The sequence below is a fragment of the Canis lupus genome, chromosome 9 (genome assembly GCF_003254725.2).
Source record: "Canis lupus dingo isolate Sandy chromosome 9, ASM325472v2, whole genome shotgun sequence".
Lineage (NCBI taxonomy): Eukaryota > Metazoa > Chordata > Mammalia > Carnivora > Canidae > Canis > Canis lupus.
In genome coordinates this window covers 778778-795510 of record NC_064251.1, presented here as the reverse complement: position 1 = coordinate 795510, position 16733 = coordinate 778778, and the positions used below count along the sequence as shown (strand labels likewise).

Below are 16733 nucleotides of genomic sequence, written 5' to 3'. Positions count from 1 at the left end.
CATCTTTCAGAATAAACATCTGTAACTGATTTCAGTGGCAACACTTCGAATTAAGTACACAGTAAGAGGGCAGCCGGGTGGCTCAGCGGTTTAGCACCACCTTCAGCCAGGGTGTGATCCTAGAGTCCCGGGATCGAGTCCCACGTCGGGCTCCCTGCATGGAGCCTGCTTCTCTTTCTGCCTCTACCTCTCTCTCTCTATCATGAATAAATAAATTATTTTAAAAAGTACACAGTAAGATACTTATATTTTACCTGGTTTCAGGATGGCCCATTGACACTCGTAAGAATAATATTGGCTTTATGGATGCTATTGTATTTTTTTTGGGGGGTGGATTTCTTTTTATATAAATTTAAATTCAGTTAATTAACACATAATGTATTATTAGCTCCAGAGGTAGAAGTCAGTGATTCATCATCAGTCTTATATATATATAACACCCAGGGCTCATAGCATCATGCGCCCTCCTCATGCCCATCATCCAGTTACCCCACCCTCCTCACCTCCAGCGACCTTCACTCTGTCTCCTGTGATTAAGAGCCTCTATGGGGATCCCTGGGTGGCGCAGCGGTTTGGCGCCTGCCTTTGGCCCAGGGCGCGATCCTGGAGACCCGGGATTGAATCCCACATCGGGCTCCCGGTGCATGGAGCCTGCTTCTCCCTCTGCCTATGTCTCTGCCTCTCTCTCTCTCTCTGTGACTATCATAAATAAAAAAAATTAAAAAAAAAAAAAGAGCCTCTATGGTCTGTTTCTCTCTCTGATTTTGTCTTGTTTTATTTTTCCTGGGTTTGTTTCTTTTAGTACCTAGAGTCACGCTGTATGTATTGCTCTTTGATGTGCTTATTGGAGATGTTCTCAGCCTAGTACGCTCCTTTTATCCTTTATATCTTCCACATAATTCGGTGTCACTATTTGGGTTGCTTCGTTCTGTTGTTATAATTATGCCCGTTTTTGTGTATAAAATTGAGCACAGGGGCTGGAATTTGAGGGGAAGAATGTCAGTTTGAGTCCCTGTCGATCTGAGGTGAAGGGGTGTTGACTTGGCATTGAGCAGGCTGCCGGCAGTGCACCTCGGGCAGGAGGGAGGTGGGACTGCGGATTTGGGACCCGCATCGTGTGTGAGGGGGATGTGGCTGGTTTTGCTCCTGGTTATGAACTCCTTTAATTTTTGTTTTTCTGGGAAACTCTCTCCTTCTGTTCTAAACAAAAGCCTTGCTGGATGGAGTATTCTTGGCTACGGGTTTCTTCCTTTTGCCGCTTTGAATATATCATGCCGCTCTCTTCTGGCCTGCAAGCTTCCACTGAACAATCCACCGATAGCTTCATGGGGTTTCCCTTGTGTGTAACTGCCTTCCTTTCTCTCGCTGCTTTTAAAATTCCCCCTGGATCACTACTTTTGGCCATCTTATTTACTTTGTGTCTTGGTGCAGACCTCTTTGGCTTGGTTTTTTGAGGGCTCTCTGTGCCTCCTGGATCTGGATTTCTCTTTCCTTTCCCAGATTCAGGAAATTTTCAGCTATTAGTTCTTCAAATAAATCTTCTGCCTCCTTTTCTCTCTCTTCTCCTTTGGGATCCCCATCATGGCATTGTTATCATGCTTGGCCGTGTTGCTGAGCCCCCTGGGTCTCTGCTCATTTTGTGTATTTTTTCCTTCTTATCTGCTCAGCTTGATTACTTTCCATTAGGAAAGTAAAGGGGATGGATCCACTGGGCCATGGCCTCTTGCCTACATCCAGCTGCAGAGTCTCTTCCGCCAGTCTTCGAGTGGCTTTCTGGCTTATTTATGCCGATGTGGCTGTTCTCTAGGTGGCTACACCACAGGAGGTGAGCTCAGGATCCTCCTACTCTGCCATCTTCCCAGCAGCCTCTGCCAATATCATTTTAGGATTGGAGCTACTCTTTGATACTTTCAGAAAAGTATAGTTAAGTTCAGAGGTTCCGATATTAGTGTTATCTTTAAAACAAAAAATAAAGCAACCAGCATGTTGATTTAAAAAAAAAAAAAAAAAAAAAGGCAAAATCACAGGCCCGAAGTGGCGTCACTTAGGCCTGGTCCCAAACCAGGGCTTTATGCCTGACCTAGATGCATTTCAACCTTCCCCAGCAGTGCAGTTTTCACTGGTTGTCAGGACTTCTCCAATCAGTACAGGGTCTGCCACTGGGTCCTCTCCACCCCCACAGGAAGAGGAGGTCCTGGGCAGGACAAGACTCCCACCCTAACCTATAAGGAAGGTGACCTTGGGATCCCTGGGTGGCGCAGCGGTTTGGCGCCTGCCTTTGGCCCAGGGTGCGATCCTGGAGACCCGGGATCGAATCCCACGTCGGGCTCCCGGTGCATGGAGCCTGCTTCTCTCTCTGCCTGTGTCTCTGCGCCTCTCTCTCTCTCTCTCTGTGTGACTATCATAAATAAATAAAAATTTAAAAAAAAAAAAAAAAAAAAGGAAGGTGACCTTGCCTTAAACAATCCTTTTCTTTTGCTAATAACTTTTTGCTCCTACTCCCCTTCCCATAAAAACCTTCCATTCTGGACAGCTCTGAGGAGCTCCCTCCTTGTTAGATGGGATGCCGCCTGATTCACGAATTGCTTAATAAGAGCCAATTAGATCTACACATTTACTGGGTTGAATTTTGTTTCTCAGCTCCTTCCTGGCAATATGGTCATTTATTTGCACAGATTCTCAGGGATCCTGAGATTTGACTGGACACTTGGATGGTGCAGCCATGGCCCTGCCTGCCTGGCCAGATTCAAGGACGACACTCACTTGGTTGTGAGGACAGGTCACCAGCAGGAACCGTGCTTGACCTTATGGAGCTGAGGTTCACAGCTTATGGAAAGCTGGGAGCCTCAGGATATTTCCAAACACTTGAGAAGAAAGGAATTTTCTCAAAAGCCTTCAGCAGATGAAACCTGATGAGTTCTTGGCTTCATGGCCTCAGGACAACTTTTAAAGTCCAATCTGGATTCCTGATGGAAACTTCCAGTAGAGCACATGCTGGAAGGCCGCCTATTCGGTTAATTCACGTTTTTGCTACACCTCTGGAAACAATCCGGCCAACGAACCAGCCTTGTTAGTGATCATGGATGGTCCTTCTTTGAGATTATGTTTTACCAACAAGCAGAAAAATGGTAAGAAGAAATGTGTGCTTCAGTGGAAACTGCACCATGTGCAGCATGCTTTGCACACGCAAGGCCTGCTGCCCGAGTTCGAGCTACTCTGCACACTGACGGCCATGCTCTTTGTGACTTGTCCCTCCAAGGTTCCACTGGCAACCCTCTCCCTCTTAGAAAAACCAGTTTGATCTCCCCATTTGTAATTCAGTTTCTTTAATCCAGATAAACTAATGTTTGAGCTTTTCCTTGTAACATCTGACTGGTCCCCTCACTGTTTAACAGAGAGAAGAAAATCCTAAACCTGTGCTCATTTTCATAGCTATTTAAGTCATATTTTACTTTTGGAAACAACCCTTTTAAACACCTGATTTAAAATAGCATTAAATGTTATTGAACATCAGAAAGGACACTGTACAACCTGAACCAGGATGAGCTGCAGCCATTGAGGGCACTTCACGCTAACGGACACGGCAGGAAGACAGACGCCGCATGACGGTGCAGAAGGGAAGGAGAACAGGGCAGAAATATAAGAGCTGTGCATGATTTTAACACAAAAAATCATGGTTTCTGGGCAGCCCAGTGGCTCAGCGGTTTAGCACCGCCTTCAGCCCAGGGTGTGATCCTGGAGACCTGGGATCGAGTCCCACGTTGGGCTCCCTGCATGGGGCCTGCTTCTCCCTCTGCCTGTGTCTCTGCCTCTCTCTGTCTCTCTCATGAATAAATAAGTAAAATCTTTTTTAAAAAAATCATGGTTCCTGGCAGTTCAAGTTGACAAATACACATAAATTCTTTTTTTTTTCTAAGATTTTATTCATTTATTCATGAGAGACACACAGAGAGACAGAGAGAGGCAGAGGGAGGCGCAGGCTCCATGCAGGGAGCCTGACGCGGGACTCGATCCCAGGTCTCCAGGATCACACCCTGAGCTGAAGGCAGATGCTCAACGACTGAGCCACCCAGGGATGCCAATACATATAAATTCAGAAAGAATGTTCCTAAGTATGTATAATAAGACTGCTTAACAGAACAAATTCCAAAGTACAATTCAACACGTGTTTGAAAATAAATTAAACAATTCTAAAACTCTCCTGAACAACTAGAATGAAATAGAAAACCTGACTGCATAAAGGCAGGGTATCTAGAAGCTAATCACGCTGATAACACTGTCCCTCAAAACCTCTGAGACATGGCCATGCAAAACTCAGATGGAGAATTCACACCTTAAAAAAATGCAATTACAGGGGACACCCAGGGGGCTCAGGGGTTGAGCGCCTTCCTTGGCGCCGGGGTCCTGCATGGGGGCTCCCTGTAGGGAGCCTGCTTCTCCCTCTGCCTGTGTCTCTGCTTCTGTGTCTCTCATGAATAAATAAATAAAATCTTGGAAAAAAGCAATTACTAAACAAGAAAGAATAAAGTAAATGTTAAATCAGGAAAAGAACAAAGCAAGAAAAGGAATGAACAAACACGAGCTGTAAACTTCATGTAAAGATACAGGAATCCATCCACCGGTTACCTTTGAGGGAACCCCAGGAGACAGGAGGGAAGCCGGGGAGAGGGAGGGAGGGAGGCGGAGGGAGAGAGGAGGAGGGGGCTGGGAGGGGGTAGGGGGAAGGTGGCAGGGGTGGGGTGGGGGGGAGAGCAAGATGGGAGAGATTTCCAGCAGGTCTAATGAGATCTCCTGAGAGATTAGAAACAAATAGAAGAGTATTTAAAGAAACAATGGCTGAGAATTTCAAATGGGAAAAACACACAAACAACCCTAAATCTTAAGATTTCAGAAAACAAACCAATTCCTAAGCAGGTTAAACTAAGGCAAACTGAGCTCATGCAGACACAGGCTGGTGACCCAGGAGAAAGGCAGCCTGAGGAAAAGGGGGACCCAGGACGAGGACGAGGACGAGGACGAGGACGAGGACGGGAAACCGTCTTCAGAAAACCCAACTGTTCTGAAGACACTGGGGCATTTGTTTTTAAAAAAGATCATAAGAAGATGCCAGTGTCGGGTTCTCGTTCCAGCCAGGCCACTGGAAATGGCCACCGTGAAATCATTTCAAGACACCGAGAGTGTGCACTGCCTCGGGCGAGACTGGACAAGCCCGGGGCGCAGCTCCTCGCCTCGGCCGGCGTGTGACAGGGCACCGGTGTCGGAGCCAGGCCGCAAGAGTGCCAGTCAAGCAGGACACACAATGACACACGACGTGCCTGGAAATCACGGCTTCTACCTTAGTTATAGTTTTACATCGAGATTTTAGATGCATGTGCAGTTAGGAACAATAAATGTAATAAATGTAAATAATAATCTCACTCTTTATGGATACATGCCTAATAAGTAGTGTCGGGTTAGCAGGCTAACTAAAGCTAGGCCCCTAACTTATTTTTTTGTTACCAAATCATTTTTTTTTAAAAAGATTTAATTATTTGGGAGCGGAGCGCATGAGTGGGGGCGGGCCGCGGGAGCCTGACCCGGGGCGGGGGGGGGAGCAGGGGGTGTGCGATGAAGACTGAGCAGCCAGAGCCAAGGCCATGAAGGCCCGACCACCAGCTCCCGGTGGGGAGGGCCGGGGAGCTCGCCCGCCAGAGAAGCTGGAGAAGCACGTGGAAACCACTGCCGATGGATGGAGGGCTGGGGCGCCACCTTGGCCGGATGGTCTTAAATTATTAATGTTGTTAAATGACGAGAAGATGTTTTTGTCACAGTTGGTTTATAAACCAGATGTATTTACAAACCAAATTGTCTTTGTGAAAAAAATGCAGACAGACCAGCCTTGCAAAGGGCCTTTGCCAAGGGGCCCGGGTGCTTCCCGGGGCAGCAGGAGTCCACCGGTGCGCTCGGGGAAGACGCTTCCCAAAAGGAAACGAATGTAGAGTGTTTGGGTAGATTTGCCAACTGCAAATAATACACAGAGAAAACTCCCCAGGTCTAGTCCCGATCTTCCTCCCCAAACCACCAACTGAAATTGATACACTTCCGTGCGGTCCTCCTTCTACATGTGCGCAGTCACGCTCGTGTGCACACACACCCTCTTCATGTGCTCACTGGGGCAAACGTACTCTCCTGCGGTTGCTTCTTTCACAGGCCAGCACCACAGGCAGCAGGTGCACGAGGGGCCAGCAGGCCCGCGGTCCCCTCGCTGCTCTGGGCTCGCGACAAAATGATACAATGACCGCAAGCCCCAGGGCTTTTGGGAGTCCTGTGGGACCGCCACCTTTCTACTGTAGTCGCCCAAGTGTCATTCACAATGCGCTGGAAGGCAACGGGGAAGAACTCTCCACCCCAAGTGGTTTGAGGCCAGGCGGAGGCAGCTCCCCGCGGGGATGCTCTGGACTCCAGGGCCCCACCCCGGACATTTACACCAGTCCTGATCGCTGCCTCACAGTGAAACGCTGCCGAGAATATCCTTGCACGTGCATCTAGTTCATGTTGGTGAAAAATCTTTTACACAGATTTCTAAGAGAAGAATTGCTGATTCAAAGGGTATGGACGTTATAAAACCTCGCAGAAGAGCCAAATCACCCTCCAAAAAGGCTTCACCGGTGAGGATCTACACCAGGGCGCGCTGGGGCCCCGAGTGTGAGATTTTCCACCTGAGATCCAAACTCAATACTGACTTGATCTGCTTCTTCAGGCTCCTGGGGAGGCCGCGTGTTACCTGCACCGTCAGCTAGGCGATCTCCTGGGACTCGCCATCCTGGCCCTTGTGTGTGACCTGCACACGCCACCTGGGGTATTGATCCTCCTCACCTGTCGGACATGTCGTCACCACTTGCACCAGTCTGTCACTAGCTTTTATCTGTGTTTACGATGTTGTTTCCTGAGAGACATTTTTTTTTTTTTTTAGATTTTATTTATTTATTTATAGAGACACACAGAGAGAGAGGCAGAGACACAGGCAGAGGAGGAGCAGGCTCCATGCAGGGAGCCCGACGTGGGACTCGATCCCGGGTCTCCAGGATCACACCTGAGCTGCAGGCAGTGCCAAACCGCTGTGCCACCGGGGCTGCCCTCCTTAGAGACTTTTAAAATGTAAGGCCATCATATCTGTTGTTGTCTGACTTCCTCTGCCTATGGGGCTATTTTAATTTTTAATGTCATTCAGGGAAGCCTTTCTCCATGCTTGGGTTGTTGCAAAGATGCACTGAGGCAATGTGTGCACAGCCAATGGGGAAAGGCAGTTTGAACTGACTCCCACACCACAGCTTACATGAAGGTTTTAGAAGGTCGGGGGAGACAGCCACAGGCCCAGAAGAGAGCAGAACACTATGGGCCACTATGGACTACTCTACGGTGGCACTTTACAGGCTGGGGACTACGGGTAGTTTCCTAGCAAAATGGAAATGACCAAAATTAATGCAAGAAAGGGCAAAAAAACCCCACATAAATAAATCACCATAGAAGAAAATGAAGACAGTTAAAATTACCATTAACAAAGTCACCAAAGGGGTGCCGGCCTTCAGCCCAGGATGTGATCCTGGAGACCCAGGATCGAGTCCCATGTCAGGCTCCCGGCATGGAGCCTGCTTCTCCCTCTGCCTGTGTCTCTGCCTCTCTCTGTGTCTCTCATGAATAAATAAATAAAATCTTTAAAAAAAAAAAAACAGTCACCAAATATGGAAAATTATTTTCCTGAGGTCTCCCTAACCTTCAGAGGAGGCTACAAACTTAGTAGGGATCTGTAGCTTTCTCTGACACTATGAGGCAGAAAACAGCTAATTTAGCCAGATATGATGCCTAGTGATGCAGAAATTACAGAAGGCGGACCTATCTGGCACATGGCAGTAGCTTCTCTATTGGATGGATGGATAATAGATGAATGGGTGGATGGATGGGTCCATGGACGGATGGGGAGGTAGATGGATGAGTGGATGGATGGATAAATTGATAGGTAGGTGGATGGGTGGATGTGTGGGTGTATGGATGGGTAGGTAGGTGGACGGATGGACAGGTGGACTGAATGGATGGACAGGTGGATGGGAGAGTGGATGGGTGAATGGACAGATAGGTGGATGAGTAAATGGATGTATATACATGGATGGATGGATGGATGGATGATGAATGGGGGCATGGGTGGATGAGTGGGTGGGTGTTGAGTGACTCAATGAAGTACTTGGCCATAAGGCCAGGCTGGGTATAAGTAACTACAACGAAGAAGAAAGACAAGTTCCTGGAATGTAGATCAGAGGAAGAGGGAGGCATGGCTGCAGTCAGAGGAAAGCTCTGGGGCCTTGGGAGCTGAGAGAGGGCATCTTGGTATTGGCACAGCGTGGCATGGAGGCCAAAGTCAAGAGCAGCAAAGTTCAGCTGTGGGAGGGTGTTGCTGGTTTAGAAGACAGGAGGAGGGCATCCCCGGTGGCGCAGCGGTTTAGCGCCGCCTGCAGCCCGGGTCTAATCCTGGAGACCCGGGATCGAGTCCCACGTCGGGCTCCCTGCATGGAGCCTGCTTCTCCCTCTGCCTGTGTCTCTGCCTCTCAGTCTCTCTCTCTCTGAATAAATAAATAAAAAAAAAAAACTTATAAAAAATAAAAAAAAAAAGAAGACAGGAGGAGAATGGAATTTAGGAGGAGAATCAGAGCGATAAATGCTGACATTGCTGCAGTTGCCGACCTAAAGGACAGGTGTGAGGGAGGAGAGCCAAGGCAGGTGGGTCTTCCAAAGAAACAAGGTTGTTTTTTGTTTGTTTGTTGTTGCTATTGTTTTTAGGGACAAGGTTTTTATTGAACGTGGCAGAAGATGGTCTGGAAGTGTGTCTGACGAACAGGCAAAGTCAGCCTTGCTCCTCACTTGCAACCTGGAGGGAGGATGGGGAAGGGCCCTCATGGAGCAGGTCCTGAGGCAGAGGCAGTCCTTGCCGGGGCTGCAGGCACACGACACCTCTGCCCTTGCTGTGCAGGCTGACAGCATCGGGAGACACATCGGGTCGGGCCCGTCTGCTATCTCTGCTTCCAGAGGTGGACCCTCAGAAGGACGGCACCTCTGGGACAGCCTCTCCTCCGTCACCCCACGCGGTCGGGTGGACATCCTGTGTGGTTGCAAAGAGCGATTTGGGCTAACTTTACCCATGAGCCTTTGTTTGCTCTGCCGCTCGGGCCCCGACCCATGGCAGCCACTCGGCCAGGCAGCTCTTGGATGCACCGGCCTCGTCTTCAGAGTTCCTCAGGGGCCTGCACCGTCTCTCCCAGACAGGTGCTCACTGCTGCCCCGCTGCCTGGGTTCTCCCACGTTCCACTTCCCGCTCACCGGGTAATTCTCTTGGCCGTGTTCACACCAAAAACAGTAACATATTAACAACTTCTATTATCATCCACAGTTTGGCCACGGGAAGCCGTGAGGATGAGGCACAAGGCTGGACCTTCCCCTGTCTGAGCGCTGGGTGGTTGGGAACCAGAAGGACCTACCCAGGGAAGCCAAGTCCGTAGTTGACAGACGAAACGCTTTTTTGCCGACGTGCCCTCTGCAGTGCTCGGGGCTTTCCTTCTGAAGCAGAGTAGTTGGCGGGCCTGCAGCCCTCCACCTCCTCTCCACTTCAGACTACAGGCAGGAGAGGATGGCCTGTCCCCTTCGACCCTGGGTGAGCCCGAACCTCTCGGCTCTGGTCACAGCACCTCAAAGCTCTTGCTGGAAAAGCACAGAGAGGCAGAAGCCGTGTGCGGCAAAGGGCTACAGCGTGAAGACTGGGCTGCCCCAGGGAAACAGAGGGACCGCTCGTGGATGCGGTCTGACGGCCAGTGGCTCGTGCTGGGCGCTGACCGAGTGTTTGGTCTGGGCAAGGCTAGTCCTGGCTGGCCGTGGTGACAAGCACGCAGCCGCCCTGTGAAGGACGCCACCTTGCCCGCCAACGCCGGTGCCTTTGGTCCTCCAACAAGAGACCTTGGCTGTGCGCCGGCAGCCGGGCGTCTGCTCTCAGGGATGACGCTACAGCGGCTCTCCCAAGGTCCCCTGGCAGCAAGGGGCACCTCAGCACGATCTGGACCTTATTTCCTCCATCTCCCCTGCATGGAACAACTGCGATTATTGGCCATCACTCTGGAGTACGTTACTCCTTACCAGCTGAGGAAGAGAGTGGCCTGTGCGCTGTTGGTTTGGGAAATATTATTATCATGAATTATACTTCCCACAGTGAACCTGCGTGACTAAATTAAAAAAAATTTTTTTAAATTTATTCATGACGGACACACACACACACAGAGGCAGAGACACAGGCAGAGGGAGAAGCAGGCTCCATGCAGGGAGCCCGAGGTGGGACTCGATCCCGGGTCTCTAGGACCAGGCCCTGGGCTGAAGGCTGGTGCTAAACCGCTGAGCCACTCGGGCTGCCCTGTGTTGACTAAATTATCGGCAAAGCCAGCGGCCTCTGAAGCCACAGGGAAACGGGGACTGCTCCCTCCGTTGCCGCTGGGCTCGGCCTGGTTTCAGTGGTGACACAGTGGCCATTGGCGACAAGACGGCGGAGCAGGCTGAGCACGTGGCAGCCGGGGCCAGTGCCCAGCAAGCAGCACAGGGGCGCCGCCTGCTTTGCCAACTGCAGTATTTTTCTCACCAATGCTGCTGGGGCGGGAGTCACGGAATGCCTGTCGCAGGCGCAGCTCTGCTCTGTGCTCTGGACTCCTGACCCCGCTTCCCTCCGAGAGGCCAGGCCTCCCTCCACCCCGCTCGCTCTCCTCCCACCTCCCGGGTTCCTCCTGCCCCTTCGCCCCTTCCCCAGGACCTGCAGCCACAGCCCCCGCTTTACTTGGGAGGTTATTTGGGGCGCGCGCCAGCGCTGCACGGAGCCTGTTCCCCATCTCCAGGAGCTGCTCCTTCTCTTCGCAGAGGCGGAGGATTTTTCGGGTCGCCTCCTTTAGTCTCCGCTGGAGTCGGGGCACAGACAAGTCCTCTGTCCTCGGGGGTCCTTGGTCTGCAGGGACCTGTGAAAAAAGCCACAGACACAGGGTCCCTGAGCCCTGAGACAAGCCGTCTGGGTGAGAGGGGCTATGTGCGGTGGGTGCAGGTGGCCGACGGGGGGAGGCTCAGCGTGCTTATGCTTCCGTAGTGAGACGGGGGCCTCACATCATGGACGCCCCTCCTCCGCAGGTGGGCCGGGGGAGAACCACTGGCCAGGGCCCCCCCCGCCCCCTGGCCCGCGCCTTTCTGGCGAAGACGATGAGGAGCCAGCGGGAGCCTCCAATGGGCCCAGGATCCACGGGGGCCGCGCGTGTGACTGGATCCCCCATGTGGCAGCGGGGCCCGGGCCGGGTGCACAGGTCACAGGTCCTGGGGTCACCTGGTGTGGAGGGGCGGGCAGAGGCCTGATGGAGGGTGTGTGGCAGGCGCCAGCCTTCCTCAACTCTTCCTGCACCACGTGTTGTGGGGTCACCGTGCTAGGTCACCACAGGGCACAGACACACGGTCACACTTGGAGGGTGTGCAGAACGACGGGGTCAGAGAATGAGAGAGAGGAAAAGACAAGTGTGCGTGTGGACTGTGTGCCAGACAGAGGCCTGGAGGAAACGGCGTCCAAGCCCCGAGGGAGGCAGGTGGCCTACTTAGGCACGGCCGCTCCTGACACCGTGAAAAGCTACACTGTGCCCTGTGCTGACTGCGTGGGCCAGAGCCAGGACAGAAACCGGCCTGGAGTCCCTGGGACAGACTGGCACGTTCTGTCCTGGCCCCAATTTCCTGGTGCACCCTTCCAGGGCTGGCAGGCACCTGTGCACTCCGGGGCCCCTATTCTTCAGGTGCCTAGAGCCGTGACCACCACGCACGGCACCTCCAGCGTGTGCCGCGGGCTGGGTGGGCAGGAGGCGGGGCAGGGGGGCAGCAGGGAGGAGGGGGAGGCGGCCCTGCGGCACCACAGCCCAACACCCAATCCAGACCCTTCCCCCTGATAGACGTGGGCCCACTACCAACCGCACGGGGACCGGCCTCACCTGAGTCTCCAAAGGCCAGGAATGACTGGGGTCCTCAGGCCTGTAGGGTGGGACAGACCTCGAGGGAGGGAGGATGGAGGCCCGGCCTCCACAGGAGCATGACGCTGGAGTCTCCTGTACCATTTTCAGTGAGCAACCCCGAAAGGAACCTTTGCAAAGTGACGCTCAAGATACTTAAGAGGAAAGTGGCTCCAATGACACGTTCCAGGACTTAAAACTGCCGCACGCTTCAGGGCCCACGCGGTCCCCCGTGCTGGCCCCATCCGCCCGCGCCTGTTTGGGGGCTGCTCCCGTGTCCTGGCCAGGCAGGCGCAGGTTGGCGCAGCGCAGTGAGGGTCTGGCCGGCTGAGGTGTCCTCACCAGGGAGGACTCTGTTCCCAAGGGCAGCGGCGACTGCGCTCCGCAGAGGCTGACGTCGGAGCAAGCCCAGGTCGGCACGGAGGGGCTCGGAGGGGCGCCGGCTGGGCCCCAGGGGTCTGGGGGACGAGAGGGATTCCAATCCTCTGCACGACCCGGGGCGCAGGCAGGACTGGTGGACACCGCCCCCCAGTGATCCCAGGGCGTCCCTGCCGCCGGGCTCAGGGCCGCAGGGGTTTCAGGACTGGGAGGAGTGGTGGGCAGGAGGGTGGGGGACCCTGGGCGCCAGGCCAGGTGCCCAGAGTGCCGCACGGGCTGCCGCGAGGACAGGATGCCAAGAGCCCCCCTCACCATAGGAATTTCTTCCGGGACCGCGGGCAGAAGTTGGAGACAAGCTGCTCATTTATGCCTCGAGGCTCCAGCTTGTGCTTCTCCTAAAACGGACACTCTCTTCGTAACCACAGCTATGAAAACCAGAAATTTACCACGGATACGACGCTATGACCTAACACGCCGGCCACACGCAAAGCTCACAGCTGTCCAAGCATGGCCTACAGCCTGTTTCTCTCGCCCGGGGCACGGGACCCCACCGCCAGGTCCCCACAGGCTCCACAGCGTGGGCCCACTGATGGTGGCGCGTCCCCTGTGGCTGAGCCCGCGGTGCGGCCGGGAGCCCTGGGGGCAGCTGGCCTGGAAGCCCCGGACATCCCTCTGTCCCAGTGTCCATGACAGCAGCGCATCCCCTGCTGAAGGGGAGTCTGCAGGCCGCCTCCCTGGAAACAGCAGTCATGGTGGGGGAGACACGAGTCCCGGCCTGCCCTCCTTGGTGCACGAGGATGGCTTCCAGCGCCCGGCCCCCGTGTCTGCAGGCCTGTTCTGGCCCAGGCCCAGCCTCCCGCCTTGTCAGCACAGACCCGAGTCCCACTTACTCCGCAGCCAGCGCCGGGGCCGTTGGCAGCTGCGTCCTGTCCCGTCTCCAGGTGCCATGGTGGATCTCCCCACCCCCGCCCCCCGGCCTGGGCCTGCTTCCTCTCAGCAGAGTGAGAAATTCCAAAACCAGGTTCTTGGCGCTGGAGGCTTCTGGGCCCCCAAGATGCTGCCGTCCTGGGGGGACCTGGCCTGGGCACAGGGAGCACCCCCTGGGTTTCCTGAGCCTCTATTTCTCCCTAAGGTCATAGTCAGTTTAGCTCCAGCCAGTCAGCCACAGCATTAAACATCCTGATTTTAAATCCTGCTGAGGCCCACAATTCTTCCCGTCTAAGCAGCAGAGTCCGTGAACCAGGCTGTGAACCTTGGGGGCTGCTCTGGTGCTGCTGACCTTGGGCCCGAGTGTGGGCAGCCCCTGGAACCAACTGCGGACACGGGGTTCAGGCAGACGTGCTGCTCTCCTGCCTCTGTGGCCAGGACGGTGTCCTCGAGCTGCAGGACAGCGGGAGGCCCGGCGAGGGGCCGGGGCTTGGGCTCTCCAGGCAGCTTCTACTCGGGAGCCTCCCCTGCAGCCGTGCCTCCCCCGTCCGTCTGTCCCAAGGCCTGGCTGGGTCCCCCTGGTGTTCCTGAGCCAGAGAGGAGTGGACCCACCCTCTCCTCTGGTCCTTCGGCGCTGGCAGTTGTCCTGAAGCCGTCTCCCTCCTGCCCTTGGAACAACCTCTGACTTCTACACTGCTTCTGCCAAAGAGCTCAGGGCGGTGAGCTGTGACATCAGGTACAGTCGTTACTGCAGGCCTGCACAGGTTACAGGTCACCTCAGGTCAGCACAGGTAACCCAGGTCACTGTGAGTCACCAGAGGTAACCCTACGTTACTGCAGGTCACCACGGGTAACTGCAGGTACTGAGGTCCCCAAAGATGATCACAGGTGACCCAGGTCACCACAGGTAACTGACAGTAAAGACAGCACACTCCTGACAGCTCTTCCATCACAGTGCTGGGTAAGAAGAGAAGTGGCCTGTGTGTCAGATCTGTGGGGACAGCAGTGCCAGGCTCTCCCCCCATTCAGAGCCTTGGCCAGAACCAGCCACGGAGCCCGTGGGGCCCCGGGTGTGGAGGGCACGAGACCCGCACACGCCCCACTGTCATGAGCACAGGGGCGGTGGCCCTGAACACTCAGAATCCCCACAGGGGTCCTCTCGAAGGAAAAACCCAATTTTGCATTCAATTTCAGGGTTCCCAGAGCCGTCCTGGCCAGTCAAGCACTCACTTCTAGAGGAAACAGAATAGCCCTCTTCATACATGTGGGTTTCCTATGCTGGACTGACTTTTATTTTTAAGATTTGTTTATTTATTTTAGAGAGGGGGAGAATCTGAAGTAGACGCCCCACGGAGTGTGGAGTCCAATGTGGAGCCCGATGCTACGACTGTGTGATCACGACCTGGGCCAAAACCAAGAGGCGGATGCTCTACCGAATGAGCTGCCCAGGCGCCCCTCCTACGCTGGACTTTTATTTATTTATTATTTTTTTTAAAGATTTTATTTATTCATGAGAGACACAGAGAGAGAGAGGCAGAGACACAGGCAGAGGGAGAAGCAGGCCCCATGCAAGGAGCCCGACACGGAACTCGATCCCGGGTCTCTAGGATCACACCCTGGGCTGAAGGCGGCACTAAACCACTGAGCTACTGGGGTTGCCCTACGGTGGACTTTTAAATGGTGGGAGCCCAATGCCTGGAGGCCGGAGGTGGGGCAGCACCCCTCTGTTGAGGATGAGGCCCCAACATGAAAGCCAGTTGAGGCGGGGCACCAGGGGCCCGGGAGGGTGACTTGTGCAGCAGGGTCCCATGGCACAGGGTGGCGGGAGCAAGGGTCCACAGGCACCTACCTCCCCACCGAGGACAGCCTTGTCTGGGGCTCCCGACTGCTGTCTGCCCCCAAGATGCTCCTCAAGCTCAGCCATCTGCTTCTGCAGCTCTAAAACCTCCAGGTGCACCTGGTCCACATCACGGGAAAGCTCGTGCTGGATGATGTCTGGGTCCAGGGGTCTCTGCAGCACCTGGGGGGCCATTTCAGGGCAGCGTTAGGAAGGAGAGTGTGGGCTGGGGCAGGTAGGAGGGCGAGGAAGCGGGGAAGGACGGAAGCACCCAGCAGAACCGCAGGACAACCGGAAAGGAGACGCGGTGGCCAGTCCCTCGGCTCTGGCTTTATGCACGTATTCCCCACCGCTGCGCCCCACCTGTCTCCTGCAGCACGGACACAGGCGCCAAGGCTGGCGGGAGCCTCCAGGCCTGGAACTGCGGGACAGAAGCAGACAGCCTAAAACCCTCTTCCTGAGCCCAGCTCGGGTAGAAACAAACACGTGCAGAAAATGTAGGTAACTCGTAGGGGGCACCCCGGGGCTTGGGATGGGAGGTGGTGAGGCGAGAGGGGTGAGGCCAAGGCCTTCAGGAGCGGGGAGCACAGAAGGCAGAGGTGGACAAGGGCCAGGAAGGGAGGTCCCAGGCGCAGGGCGGCCTTGAAGTTACAGGTCGGCCAGGAGATCCCCAGAATGGGACCCTGGCAGGGCTCCAGGGCCAGCCCCTCACGCTGGCAGCTTCTCTGGATGTGTGTCCTCCTGCTGATAGAAGGAAAGGAGGAGGCGATAGAAAAAATGACATCTGCTCTACACTCTTTCCTGTTTTATTCTCAGGAAGAGAAAATATGTTTCTATTCCAGGAACTCCTATAACGAATCCCTGGTGAATATTTTATTCTTTGAATTTGTCACATACACACCCAAAGAGGTGACCATTTGGGAAACGCTTAATTGAAAAACAAGCAAAAAACACTTTGAGGCAAACATTTTTCCTTGTGATAATCGTATCACCTATAATTATCAAGGAAAAGTTAAAACTTTTTTAAAATGTCTATTTCTTGTTTGTAAACGTGTGTGTGCACACGTGTGTGTAACATTCCAACCGTGGGCAGAGCTGGAAGCAGCAAGTCTGAGTGTCCTGAGGCCCTCACCTCACGCATGTGCACAGATCTGGGACACCGTGAGCAGAAACAAGAGATTGCTGAGTCCCCTCCATCCTGAGAGTGAAAACTGCCCCCAGCAGGGTAAAGCACCAGCCTCCCGGGTGCCACCTGCATCCTGCAGTAGCTGAAGGCTCAGAATACGCTTGTGTTCAGTGGTGTGTTCTGTTCCACAGAAGATGCAAGGCATACAAAGCAGTATGATTTATGTATTTATGGACTTAAAAGGACATGTGAAAACTCCTCTTCCTGTAACCTCATGAAAAAATACCTGTGCAAAAGGAAACAGGATGTATGATACCAAAAGTACAAGCAATAAAAAGATAGATTAAACAGAGGCGCGGGCAGCCCCGGTGGCCCAGCGGTTAGCACCGCCTTCAGCCCAAGGCATGGTCCTGGGGACCGGGTATCAAGT

The 16733-nt window shown here is 53.9% G+C and overlaps 1 protein-coding gene across 14 annotated transcripts in view; it reads right to left on the bottom strand.

Moving 5' to 3' along the window:
• The window catches only part of CCDC57 (coiled-coil domain containing 57), a 101798-nt gene that overhangs the window by 38428 nt on the left and 46637 nt on the right, over nt 1–16733 (bottom strand). For 8 of the 14 annotated variants that reach the window (XR_004818581.2, XR_004818582.2, XM_025468383.3 and 5 more), the window contains 2 exons: nt 15190–15360; nt 10841–11015 (listed from right to left, as the gene is read on the bottom strand). Coding sequence is in view for 7 of the 14 variants with exons in the window: in XM_025468383.3 (XP_025324168.3) it covers nt 10841–11015; nt 15190–15360 (346 nt within the window). In the remaining 7 variants the exon portion in view is untranslated. Of the gene's footprint in view, nt 1–10840; nt 11016–11371; nt 12809–13303; nt 14097–15189; nt 15361–16733 lie in introns of those variants that run through there. The other 6 variants (XR_004818586.2, XR_004818585.2, XR_007412746.1 and 3 more) reach the window with 6 other exon arrangements.